This window comes from Mirounga leonina, unplaced genomic scaffold, assembly GCF_011800145.1.
Source record: "Mirounga leonina isolate KUSES-001 unplaced genomic scaffold, KU_Mleo_1.0 Mir_92, whole genome shotgun sequence".
In the NCBI taxonomy this organism is placed as follows: domain Eukaryota; kingdom Metazoa; phylum Chordata; class Mammalia; order Carnivora; family Phocidae; genus Mirounga; species Mirounga leonina.
Genome location: NW_023270852.1, coordinates 23,221,644 through 23,235,926, shown reverse-complemented (window position 1 = coordinate 23,235,926; position 14,283 = coordinate 23,221,644). Strand labels below are relative to the sequence as shown.

Below are 14,283 nucleotides of genomic sequence, written 5' to 3'. Positions count from 1 at the left end.
TGGATTCCATTGCCATGTGTATGTTTTTGAATTCTAGCTCATTGGGAGCGACTAAATTCTCTGTATTAATTACTAGCCCTGTGTTTACACCTTCCCTCCCAGCAAATGTTAAATAGCATTTAACTGAGCATTTAACTAGCATTTAACTGAGCAGTGAGCTTGTATTTTTGGTGGATACTGAATCTAAGAATTTGTCTTGAAACTTGGGAGTGGAGCATTGCTCTGAGTGGTACATTTCTGTGGCAATATTAACAGTGGGCACAAATGGCATTTGGTGAATCTTCCTCTTTTTCTGTAACAGTCTTTTGATTTTTTTTTTTTTTAAACTCACTATCTTTTGAGTTGCTTTACAAATCTTTGAGTCTCAGCCCAGGGAGTTTGGGGTGAAAGTTGTTTCAAAAGAAGAAAGAGTGGGATCCAGATTGCTTAGGCAACACGGTCTGTCATGGTAGTATCCATTTCAACTCCACTGACTTCTTCCTTCCTCTTCCGTGGCTGTTCTTCCTCTCTCATTGCTCTCTCTGGGGACTTCCATGCAGGACATCCCCGGATTAGGTGACGACGGTTATGGAACAAAGACTCTGAGTAAGTTCCCAGGAATGGTCACTGTAACTTTTCTTTTCTTTTCCTTTCCTTTTGAGTTTGGCTTTTGTTCCTTTTCTTGAGGGCCTTTCACTCCTAGCATGCACAAGATACGAGTTTTATGTTACCTAGCTGTGAATGCTCCTACAGAGTAATTTCAACCGTTTTGTTCTGCATGTCAGCATTTAAAAGCCAAGTGTGTCAGGCACTGTAACTTCTGTTGCAGTTCACACCTGCCCTTTCTGGCCATGTGATGTGGCCAACATGGTCACGATGCCAACCACGGCATCCCTTGCTCTGTCGCCTAACACCTCCCAGAGAGCAAGAAGCCATGTTGAAAGAAAGGGTGAGCTAAATGTTCTAGAACAAGAGAGTAGAAATGTACTTTACGTCCTTTCTTCTGCCTTGGTAGCCAGAAATATTTAATGACCTTGCCAACTTCCATAATTGGGTCGTACTTTGCTAGTAGTAAAGGAGCTATTTTATTGTCAAAGGGAACATGCCTTCTCAAAAAATAAATATTAAGCTATTTGATCTTCCATGGATAATTCTTTGTTATTAACTATGATTGATTTTTTTTCTGACTTGCAGTGATCCTGCTTGAAACGTTTGTATGATAAAATTTTAGATATGTATTAATATGTTTTTCTATCAGTCATTTATTAGCGGCATTACATAATCAGGTCTTCATTTTATAGTATAGACTGCAAAATAAAGTATATTAAACCTTTAACTTTTCTAGTTATTAATGCCTTTAGTCTGTGTCTCATTGCACTAAGCAATAAAAATTAATAATCCTGTGTTAATATACTATACTATGATTTTTCTTTCTTTAACACTAACTCCGTTGTGTAGGCACCAATGAAATAAGAACAGTTTTGTGTCTTTTGCAACTGTATGACATGCTCATTTTTTTTGTTTATTTTATTTTAATTTAACAGCTATGGGCAATATTTTTAGAAGCTGTTCATTTCATTTGTATAAAACAAAATAGCACTGAGCTGGACTTTGCTTTCAAGAGCTGTTTCTTAACCCTGTGTAATGATATGCTTCATCCCTCAGATTGTTAATTTGGACTTTTTTTTTTAGAAATAGATATAGAAAACAAAATTTGATCAAGAGTAACTACTGATCTTTTTAAAGATGAAAACTTTATCTTTAGTCTCTCTATGGCATATGTCGTGAAATTTTTCTTGAATTAGTGGCTGAAGTTCAAATACTGATCTCAACATTATCTGGATAGCATCAAGTACCACCAGGTTCTAGATTTTCAATGGGGGCGGGGTGCGGAGGAGAAGCATTTTAATATATTGTGAATAAATGAATATCACTGAAAAGTAGTTGCTATTAGAATGTCAAAAATATGAGTGATGACCTTTTAAATCCAGAATGTGCAAATGTTTGTTTCACTTTTTTAAAAATTGAACAGATTTCAGTAGGTAAAGTTATTTGCCAATTAACGCTATCATTAACCATCGTTTGGACTTTAGCTGGAACATATTTTCAATTTCTCTTTACCTACAAAATGGGACAATTCTGTGATACGGTATCTTGATACTAAGAGAGATTGGTTAAGTAAAACACCACATAAAGAGCATAGTTTCATTCTCAGTTATTTTAAAAGTAAAAAAAAAAAAGTACAACAAAAAGACCCAAAAAACCCTGTCATCTCCAATTCAAGGTACTTAAGATAATCATGTATATGAAGATACAACTTTGTTGGGTGTGTCCCTTGACTTTTTTTCAACAACAGAAAACAAATTTGCCCTGGGTCATTCACACTTCTTTCCCTAGTACCCTCTGCACTTGTAAAATGTGTGCCTAAATTAGCAACACAAAGAGAAATGACTCCTATGATTTTAGCCCATGTTTTGCTTTTCCTTAGTTTCATTCTCTAAAACTAATCCTTCCAGGATTCATTAACTCAATTGTGAGAATCCTTCCACGACATATACCGTATCCCATCGTCACATTGTTCACTTTAAAAGTATTATAATTTATTTGTCAATTATACCTCAATAAAGCTTTAAAAAAAAAAAAGACTAATCCATCCAATTGGTGAGAATCTATAATATGAAATACATTTTAAAGTACTTTTTACTATGAGAGAGAAAATAATGTTCTATATTCTTTTCCATTTTCTAAATATGAACAAGTTGCCACTTTTTAAAAGCCCAGTTATTGGTAATGAGCTTCAGAAATCAGTCATATGTTCTTCATTTAATTAACCTGATATACAAAGGACTTGATAAGTTAATGAATTTATCTTCTATAACTTAATACAGAGTACAAATGAAATGATTTTTGGAAATAAAAGCTCTAATTCTGGCATACACATCCCTGTTATGTTAGCTAAACTGTATTTTTTATGAAAAAAATTTGAAATATCACCATACAAGCAAGTTATTCAATATGAATTAAAAGCATACTTCATGCCAGGACCTGTGCTTGGTATCAGACCATTTATCCACTGCCTGTTTCATTCCTCCAGAACCTAATAGCTATCCAAGCAAGAATCTTAAAATAAAATCAAGAAAATATTGAACTGATTCATAAACCATTTTTCAGCGACTCATTTCTTCCTCTAAAACTTTCTCCTCACTCACTGAAGCAGCAAAAATTCTCAACAGTCCCTTTTCATCCTGAGAATTCATTTAAGAAGTATTTACATAGAAATAAATTTCATGGGGTCCCAGGGACCACCTGGCAATCTGAAATGCAATATTCCTGCAAAATGCCTAAAGGCTAACACAGAGAAACAAAAAGCTTGTAAGCAAACAGTGCCTACACACCAGAAGCTTCTGAACTTAAGAGTCAGGAAACATCCAGCTGAGTCACACGAAACTGGAAAATCAGGCCCATGGGAACAGGGTAAAGTATGCGTAAAAAGAAAAGTGCTTAGATTGACATTCTATATGTTTTAAAGGTACTTTCCTGTTTGCTAAAAAGAAGACCCAGCAATCAAATAGTAGCTTCCTATAACGTGGAGATAAAGTTTTCATCTTTTGTATCTTATCTGAGTTTTCTTAATGCCACCTCTTCTGCAGCCTTTCCCCGTGCCTCCTGCTTACACTTGTAGTAGCCTTGCATGAGTGTTATTCCTTCACGTTCTGGCTGCTCTCCAGTGCTTGGTATTTCTTTAATTTGCTGTGCTGTTCTTGCAGAACATGTCTCTTCTAATGCCAGCGATAGCGAAAGTAGCTACCGTAAGTTACTGCTTTGGTTTGTGGTTCTTTTCTTTGCAATTGCTCCATTGCCTGTCTTGGTCATTTCCGATTTTCGCTCCTGTTGTGTTTCAATTGCTGCCCTTTATCATCCTCATCCAAAGCAAATGGCTTGATGTGAAATCGTCGCGTGATGTGGAAGGATACAAAAGACACTAGGACCGTCTGTGGGATCCTCTGTGATGTGTGCAAGCAGTAGCAGGCTTGCTGATAACCCGAAACAGTTCCAACCTCAGTTGGCTGTGGCCTGATGGTGCAGTTCTCCCAGAGAAGGTGGGGGGAAAGTTCAGCCTGGCGGACTTGGACATTCGGCCCCCTAAAATAATTAAAACTCCCTGCAGGGTGGTTGAAAAGTCATCATGGTTTTATTTTCCTTCTCATTTTGCCTTTTTCTTTCTGTTGCCAGCTTCCCTCTCCAAGAGAAATCTTGCAAAATTACAGTGTTCCTTTTAAATGGAGTGTGAACTTTTTTTATCTCTTCTCTCCTTGATTAATATTCGAAAGCAGATACTATGATATATCTGACTTTATATTTCTGATGGTTGGGAAGTGATGAAAAAGTTTCATCCTCTAATGGTGAAGGAACTCACTTTTTTTTTAAAGTGAACAAATCTTGGATCAGAAAGCTTAGCTTTCTGAAAAGGTAGGTAACTAAAAATTATTCCTGGTCTTTATCTTTGGTCACCTCAAGCCATTTGCTTAGTGTTTAAAAATATTCACCAAACACCAAGCACATCCCTTTGATGCATTCTTGTGGTTTCTTACCACCTACTTCCTGGGTTTTGGTGACTACCATAGGTACACATTATCAAGGGGATTCTTACAACTTCTATAATATTTTTTGTCCTCCTTAGTGAAATGGGTTACTCAAAAAGCGATTCCTGAAGATATTAGAAAAGTGCAGGCCCAATACGATTGATTGACCCATAGCCACCATGACAGAAATTGGTTGGGGGTTTTTAATCCCCCTTGAGTAGCATATTAATTAAAAACTAAAAGAGTTTCTGTTTTTGTTCTTCCATTACAGCATGGTAGTTTATAACACCATGCCTTTTTTGTGGTGGAGTGCCAACTGGTATTCTTGGAATATGACAAATTCAGTGTGGATTTTGAGAAAGGCTCCATAGAATCAGATTGGTAGCAAATAGAAAAAAGCACAAAAGAGGAAAGCCGGCAGATGGAGGTAGGGGCCAGAGGAGGAAGATGAAACATAGTGCAGAATGAAATGGGAACAAAAAGAAATGTGATGAGATTCCCTCGATCAATCAAATAATATGAAAACCACCTAATTTTCTTCCTCAACAGAATGACAAGTCTTCTTGGTGACAGGAATCAAAGGGTTTTTGTTCTCAACATGATCCTTCACATTTTTGCATTCTTCCCACTCTTATAATTTTATGATTATCCCAACTTGGCGAAACACTTGCCTCCCCCTTCCCTTCCTTTAATTTTAAAACAGACACTAGGCCAAGAAGAAGTGACCAAAGATTGCCTTCCTGACACGTGAGGTACCCTCAACTTAGTATAAGGAAAAATAGAACTTGTTTGTTGGGTTTCATGGGACCAATGGCCCTAGTTTCTTTGATATTCAGGCTTAAGTGTTGTGCTTCTATCCTGCAGACACAAGTATAGAAAGGGGAAACATCATACCGTGTTCTTTCAATTCTTTTTATGGAAAATATATACAAGAACCACCTTTTCCTTTGGAAATCCTTTTTAGAGGCCCCTCTTTTGTCTTTCAAGGGTAGGAATGTTCTTCCCAGAATCATTAAGTTAGAAAAACTAGGCCAAGGCTTTCAGCAGCTTACAGGGGTTTTGGTAGTGATGCTCTAAGATGGCATCAATAATTCTTCATTATCAAATAGTAGATGCACACAAATACTTACTGAGTGAGTAAAAGAAACACTTGCCAGCAGCTTGAATTATCTATGAGAGAGAGGAAAATTGGAACTGGACTCCATGATATAACGAGAGCAAATGTGGAGTCCAGTAATCAGCCTTGGTTGGGGTCTCATCTGAGGTTACTAATCAGCCGCTCAGATTGCTTTCTTTACAAATGAATGAAAGTGAAAATAGCCTTGTCATAGCTTAGAGGGAAAAAATGATATTTCTTTCCCCAGGATGGAAATACGAGGAATTATAGAGGAATATTTCTTTATTCATTCAGCATGCACCATATATCATGCTCTCTTCAAAGGCACCATGAGACCCAGTATGAATTTCAACCAATTCTAGAAATCAGCACACACATAGTGGGGAGAGATATCAATAAACAACACCACCAACAAAAATGCACAACGTGCAGCAGTTTCTAAGGTAGAAGTCTGGTTCAAGAATAGTAGAGGCTTCCAAGATGATTTCAGAGAGGAAGCGACCTTTGAGCTGAGCTTTGGAAACATGAGGTGCATGCCAGCTATAGATAGGTTGAGGAAGAAACTTTCCAGGCAGGGCAGTGGCATGAAAAAAGGCCCAGAGACTTGGAACAGACGTGGTTTCCAGAAAATTGCCATTTTGAAATCAACACAGGCTGCATTCTTCTATTGAATTCCTGGGTTTTGCTGTCATTATGACAAACTTTCATGTTTTGTGAAGAGCAGTATAAACAAAGACTAAAAGGCCCCTTTCCCACTGATGTCCAGGTGTTACTTTTCACTCTTAGAACCATTCCATGGCCACTCTGGGACACAGCGCTTTAAAAAATGGTCAGTGGTTAGAAACAAAGCCCCAGACCTCTATGTCTTAGAGCTCCAGAAGGACAATTCACACTGCATCCTGGAATTGCGTGTTGTGACCACCTTAACTAAAAGCCTCATACATTTCCTGAGATACACACACACTTACACAAACCTCAATTTCTAATAAACAGCCCAGACCTTTCCTGCACCATCTCAAGATTATAAAATAGAAATTTTCAAAGTCCAACTATATCAAGCACTAGCTAAAATGCAGTTAATTACAGTGCACATTGTATAATTATGCAAAATACCCCCTCAAAACTATCCTAATTATGGACTAATTCCAGATTTCTCTCTGTCAACAAAGTTGTATAGTACAGGCTTGTATTTGTGGTTGTTTTTATATCTTAGCGTTCAGATGTCCTTGTATTAGGACACAGTAATAGACCATACAGGTATGAAGACTGCAGACCTCTGCGGCTGAGACCTGCCTTCCTCAAAGCTCACAAAGTTCTTTATATCATGATGGGTACTGGGGAACTGATGATTATCTTTCTAACCTATTGGTGTTCATCAGTTAAGTAAGAGTTTCAAAACACGGATCTTGAAGGAACGATCTGAGTGGAATTGAGTGCTGATAAGAGGAGACCCAAAACTTTTCCATTGGAATTTGTCAAAGTAATGCTCATATTCTTCTCCTTTCTCCACTGTCTTAAAGTTTGGCCCTTGTATTTTCTCTAGTTCTTTAGCCTTTATAAAGTAATTTTTCATTATCCATTTTCTTATTTGATTTCTGCAACAAAACTGTGAGATATGTCTCATGTTAACACTCAATTTTACAGATGAGGAAGCTAAAGCTTGTTTAAGGTGCTGAGATCACAATATGGTGGCACTCTGGAAGACCAGTCGAGATATTTTCCTTCTGAATTCCTTACGTTTTCACTCTTCCAGACAGTTTGTAATACCAGCCTCCTCATGTTTTATCCAGTACATTTCAACTATTCCATACCACCTATCAATACAAGCAGAAACCTTTATATAGCATTAAATGTGCGCTAAGCCTGGTTTTAAGAGTTCTATGTACATTAACTGATTTAATCTTCTGAACATCCTATGGAGACACTGAAACGCTAATTCACTATGTGACCTTGAAGAAATCACTCATCGTCTCTGAACCTCAGTCCTGTCCTATGTATATTGAGTAGCTTGAGTTAGAGCACAGACGGCAAGCAGATTTGAACCAAGATCCCAGCTCTGACTGATGGGTAATAGCTGCCAGAAGAATTGTACTGAAAAGTACCGAGGCCAGGTTGAGGCCCAGTGGTAATGTGGGCAGTGATCAATCTCTGGTGCCCACCAAGGGCATGGAATGGGGGAGTGACACCACGTGCCACATACTCGCTGTCTATGAACCCCATGAGCTCCAAGCCCTTTCTTAGAGCTAACATTCTGTGCCTCTAAGAACCTAATTTCTTCTTAAAAATGATCCAGTGCAGGCACTAAACACTACCTTTAGGACATTAAATGTACTGCCATTGGGCTTCCCTTCCCTCCTCTGTCTTTTCTAGTTTCCAAAAATTCCTAAAGAACACCAAGTTGCTTTTCTCTATCATCTGGACATAGGAGGGTCTTCCTCTGACCCTCCTATTGTGACTTGCTTCCAGTTCAGACACAAAGGGTCTGGTGGAGACTGTTGGCAGAGGCCTCCGCTAACTCTCCCACAGCTGCAGCTGTCTGCACCCAGCACTGCTGCTCTCCCACTTCCAGCCATGCACTTGCCAAAACAAGACCAAGTAATAGTTTGTACCTTTTTGTCAGCTGTTATTTCTAAGTGCCAACACCTCCTGAGCAAAAAATAGAAAAACTACTAAGGATGACTCTTGTATAGAGATGACACAGCAGCATTTAAAAAAAAATAAAACCAGTTGGTGTTTACAGATGGAGCCCCTTCTGGCCACCCACTGACTCTGCCTTGGGTTCAGCTCCACTCTCTGCCACCCATTCTTTGTTCATTGGTAAGATCTGCCCCTACATCCCAGCCTCATCAGAAAATTCTCTGTCTCTTGCCAACTCTTCAACAAGGAGTCAAAAAAGATGTGGTTTTAAATCTTGACTCCCCTACTTCCTGACTGAGAAAACAAGCCCCATTAACACCTCTGAGCCTCAGCTCCTTCATCTATAAAGTGGGGTCATCAGAGCACCTACCTCAGCAGAAATAACTGTGAAAAACAGAAAGCAATGGATGTGAAAGCCCTTTACGGCCGTACAGAATTATCTTTCCTTCATTGCTGTGGCTTTTTTCCCCCTCCTCCTCTTAGTCTCCTTCACATTACCCATAGGGCTTTTCATTCCCAAACATGAAAGGAAAAATTGGTTTAAGGTGCTGAGATCACAGCTATGACATAATCCCATCCACCACAGCTCCCCTGCGGGTCAGGTACTCCTAATGCAGTACCTGACTGTCACAGGGTCTTTAGAAGTGGGAGGGCATTGACATAAGGATGCTGCCACTGCGATCTGCCAATCTTCCTGCTCTGAACAAGAACCAGTGCCCTTTGTAAGTTAGAAAGTAAACCCAAAAGCAACGGATGAACAAAAGAACTACAGAACTCTCCAACAAAGTTAACCAAAGCTATGTTGCTTTTTCCTAGTTTTCTGAATCACAAATGAAACCTACTGTCACCGAATATCTTATTTAAGGTTTGCCTTTAGAATATCCCATCAGAATGATTTGTAAGGACATTGGAAAAAGATTCCTATGGGAACATGACGTGTTATATTTATTTAGAGAAAACCACACTTCCCAAAATGAAAGCATACAGACAGAAACACAAAGGAAAACCTATCTTTGGCCTCATTACTCATCCCATTTCCTACCACTAAAATCAGAAAGCAAATTCATTGACATTTTTCTCTATGTTGAGCACTGGGGACACCATGGTAAATGAAAGCCAGTCCTCGCCTTCATGGAATCCCCAGTCTAGTAGAAAGGCATAAGTATCTCCTGATGTTTAAAAGCTTTGTTATCCTGTGCTCAGGATTCTCCTCTCACATATTAGCCGTCCATAAAGATTTCCCTGTGAAGTTACAAACACTACAGTACTAGTCGGCCATGTTTCTAGCCCTAAAGCTATACCTTGTCCCCAGCCATTTTTACGCTTACCTTCTGAGTTCCTATGACCTCTACCTATCTCAGGCTTTAGATAACTGTGGGTCTTAGCACTCAATCACCTTCATTATTTTTTGGCCTAGACTCTGCAAATTTCAGCTGTTTAGTTTATTAAAAGGGAATCATATTTTCCCAAATTGAAAAAAAAACAACAACAATTGTGAATCTGACTCCTCACATACCAAACCCCAGACGTAGAGAAGTCCCTGAACATTCTTGGAACAGCCATGAGTAGATGTCACTGAGAAGGAACAGCGAGGCTCGTTCTCCATGCCAGAGGAAGTAGCCCAGCCTCGCTGTGCCATTCTCAGAGTAAGCCTGCATAAGGGGGAGGAGAGATGTGACTTGGCCTGGGGCCATTTCTCACACTTGAGAGAAGTAAGACACTCTCACCCTACCACACCCCAGCTACCTGGGTCCAGGGAAGACATCTGTACTTCACATCTTTCTCCATATATTGCCTAATTTCCCCAAATTAGTTGCCATTATCAAAACTATTAACTCCTTTTATGAAATTAACTCGCCTTCCCTGGTGCCGTCTGCTAAAGGAGGAGCACATCGGCAGACGGAATGTCTTTCAAGGGGGATGAGCAGATAAAGCAACCAGTTGTGTTGCCTTTTAGTTTGAGGAAATACTACCTCCCATAACAGTCCTCTATAGAACAGCACAAAGAAAGTCCTTTCCAATATCCCTCGACTATTTCCCTCCCAAAACACAGTCAGGCCTGGGCCCGATGCAAAGAAAAGAGCAGATCCTCTGGGGTCACAGCTGAATCGGGCTAATCTCATGCCCAGTTCATTGACTTGACTTGAGGCCCCTGTGAACCAGAAGGCTTGCAGTAAATGTCATGGGAGGGGCTGACACTTTTGCTACATTGTCTTCCTCAGTTCTCTTTCCAAAGTTGGAAGGCTAGATTTAGTAGCAATTCTGATCAGTGATTTAGGGTCCTCCTCAAATTTTTTATCTTCTTGAACTGACCCAGCATTTTCCTGATGAATTAACAGTAGAATAAAATCTCAAGTGTCCTGTGGTATCTGCTGATGAAGTTTTTGTAACATAAATGAACCCAGCAGACGCTTGCTTTTGGACAATGTGCTTCTTTGGGAAATAAAACAAAAGATGAAATAAAAGGTCCAGAAATTCTGACTGATGTGGCAGCAAACTATTGGATGGGCCCTCTCCTTGAACTGAATGGTTTCATTTTAAGTGTAAGTAACAGGGGCTCCACTTCTCAGTGTCAGACAGAAGGCAGTCTCATAGGTCACTGCCCTGATGAACTGCAGGTAGCTGGTCTCTCGTCATGACTTAAGTTATAACCATCGAGAACCTGATACCATCCTAGTGCTGGAGTTTTATGAGGATGGAGGGATTTTGGAAAGATTCAAGGAAAGAGCAAGGAAAATGAACCCTGAACTGTGTCCGCTTCCTGTGTTTCAGAGCAGGGCTTGTAGCTGGGATCTGTGGGATATGACTGGTTGTTAGTTCACTGTAATTTTCTTTTCTTCTCTTCTCAGGAGGGCAAGAAGACTTCATTCTTTCTTATGAGCCTGTCACAAGGCAGGAAAGTAAGTTTCCCAGCATGCTCTGGTTCCTGATTTCCAGGCCATATCTGGTGACACCATTAGAGGAGCCGAAGAGTGAAGGACTAAGGAGGATAAACTCTGCTTAATACTCCACTGTCCCCAGACCAGACCCTGCTCTCTCTTTGGCACAAACAACTTCCCTGCTAAGCACAGGCAGGGGCGGCTCCCAGGAGGATGAGGCGGCCCTCCAGATGAGTGGTCCTGAGTGGAAGGAGCACGGTTGAATCACTACAGAGCCCCACCTACAGGACAAATGGATAAAATCTCCTGGGAGACTGATGTCAGCTGAGTATTGAGAAAGGCTTTCTATCAGACCCGCCCTAAGATACAGGCCATCCTCTGGGCTGCTCCATTTCTTTTTCTAGGAGGCATTTATACAGAGGCTAATGGCTATTGACAAGGATATTGCAGAACGATTCAAGCATCAGAGGAGGAGTTGTACCAAGTGGACTTTAGAGTTCCTTCTACCCTCATGTTACAAAGGAATTGGGAAAACCCCAGCAGAGATAGAGAGCATTTTGAGCTGAAGAAAAGAAATTATAAAAAACATAAGGTGTTATTATACTAACAATTACTTCTTAAAGTCATTATCTAAACAATGGCCAGACAGCTGCTTTGGAATCTTTTTTCTCCCACTCAATTGACTAAATTCGTTAGTTGTTTTGACATTGTGTAGGCATAAACGAAGAGTAAGCAAAACCCCTCCAAACATTTCTTTTCATTGACAGACACTGCAGTTGCTTTTCCCTATTGGAAAATTCCAGAAAGTAGGCACAGCCAACATACCTAGTGTTAAAACACCAATTTCTCCTGCCAGGCTTTGTGGGCAACTTAGCCAATGAAGTAATGCCCTTAGCAGTTCTGTTTGGTAATTTCGCCTTAAGACTCACCTATGCAGAGCAGTTGTGCAGTCCTGTTCACGTCTTTCCCCTCATTTGCATCTCCCCTTCCTTCTCTGCAGTAAACTATACCCGGCCAGTGATTATCCTGGGCCCCATGAAGGATCGGATCAATGACGACTTGATATCTGAATTCCCTGACAAATTTGGCTCCTGTGTGCCTCGTAAGTATCATTTCTCTTTGTGCTGGAAGAAAGGCTCCCCTCCTTTGAAATGATAAAGTGTAATTCTGTTCCTCAGTGGTGTCTTCAGTGATTTGGATACTATCCGTTTCCTGGTATCTGAACATCTTTTTTTTAATCTGAAAGCATCTTAATTTTCTCTGCTTAACACTTCTCATCTGTGCTGCTGTGTATTCTCTATTTAGTGAGTATAATACGTCCTCCAAACTGACTGTGATCCCCCAGAAGGCAGGGTGAATCCTGTCATCCTGTAACTCCCATAGCCTTTAAAATAGCATAGAATTATTGATAGGCATCAGTATGTTCTTATAAATGGATTGAAATGCCACTGAAGCATCTTTTCCCATAGAATACGAGAGATCAGAGACAAAGCCATGTATTAAAATCATCTCAGGATGACTTAGGGCCACGTGTCAATCCCAAAACAAAACAGCCTTCTCCATGGGTGATAACAGTGCCAGGATATGAGGGGTGAAGACAAGAAGACGTGTAAAACTTTCATCTACCCTCTAGGCCATCCCAGATTTTAATCTGCTTTCTTGTCCTGATGGAGGATCATTGGGTCTCCTGGTCCCACTGAGTATAGTCCCATCAGAGTCTCTCTGCTCTGTGTCCCATGCACACCACACCTACCCATTCACCCCTACTCCCACAGCATCACATAAATGCTTCTGTGTGAGTGTGTGTGTGTTTATACAGATCCCCCCCCACACACACACAGAGGGAATTTCAATTTATTAGATAATTGAACTCTTAAATCTATCCCAACAAATATTTCTTTCTCACTGTACATTTTTGAAGCTTTATGCTTTGAAGTGTCTCTTATATTTCAGCACCGCAGATGTCACCCAGAATACCTAAGAGTAGCAGTCGAGTGTGTGCAAGTACGGAGACAGAGGGGAGCTAGAGTGATTGCTGTATCTCATGAAACTATTCCCAGCAAGAACTCTGGGAAGAGATCCTGCCAAAGAGCCTATCTTGAGAAAGACTCCAGACAGAAATGATCAAGTCAAACCCTACTCCATGCATAGCAGCCTCCAGTGCGTCCCTCCACTTTGGAAAGAAAAAAACCCAGACAGTCCTTAATGACCACTCCCACTTTCCCCTCCACCTTGCATGCTTTCTTTTGTTTTAATTAATAGCACTATTTTATGATATTCAATATATGCTCATTGCACAAAACCTGGGAAATGCTAAAAAGAAATTTAAGCGAGAAAATTAAAAATACACAGACTTTCAGAGTATCCAGAGAAAACATCATTGTTAATATTTTCATAGAGTTTCACCTATTTCTCCTCTGATTGGTACATATTGGATATATACAATTTTTTTGGCTTAACATTATTTAAGATTTTATGTAAATATTTTAAATGATTATTACATCATAATCATTCCTCATTTATGGGTATTTTGGGTTGTCTCTCCTTTTCACTCTTACAAATTATAATTAAAATATAATTATAATTATGTGATAATTATTATTTATAATTTATAAATTAATATAATGATTATCTTTAAGATAAAACTTTATCTGAAGCTTTGATAATTTTTAAGATAGATTCCTAGGAAGAAAATATCTGAGTCAAAGATTGGAAATATTTTAACATCTTTTATTTATATTGATAGGATTGTTTTCCCTTCTCTTCTTACTAAGAACTTCAGTCACCTCTAACCATGGTTAGAATTGATGACTTTTAGTCCCACCTAAACTGTGATGATCTCATTTCACATCTTCCAAATCCCTGAATATATTTTTACTGTTTGTCCTTTTTTTTCCTCCTGACATATTTTCTTGCTTATTTGTTTGTCCCATAATCTTTTATTGTGTACTGGACATTGTGACACTATGTTATTGAGAGTCTGGATTTGGTTACCTTTCTGTATAGAATATTATGTTTTTGTTCTGGCTGATAATAATTTACTGGCAAATCAGTTTCTTCAGTTCTGACTTGGTTTTACACTTTGTGA

At 39.4% G+C, this 14,283-nt stretch overlaps 1 protein-coding gene across 2 annotated transcripts in view; it reads left to right on the top strand.

The window, feature by feature from the left end:
* Positions 1–14,283, top strand: part of LOC118004277 (disks large homolog 2) — a 776,050-nt gene that overhangs the window by 749,816 nt on the left and 11,951 nt on the right. The window contains exons 4-6 of one of the 2 annotated variants that reach the window (XM_034995569.1): positions 540–585; positions 11,166–11,216; positions 12,196–12,297. In XM_034995569.1, the coding sequence (XP_034851460.1) occupies positions 540–585; positions 11,166–11,216; positions 12,196–12,297 (199 nt within the window). The remainder of the gene's footprint in view (positions 1–539; positions 586–11,165; positions 11,217–12,195; positions 12,298–14,283) is intronic. The other variant, XM_034995568.1, reaches the window with a different exon arrangement.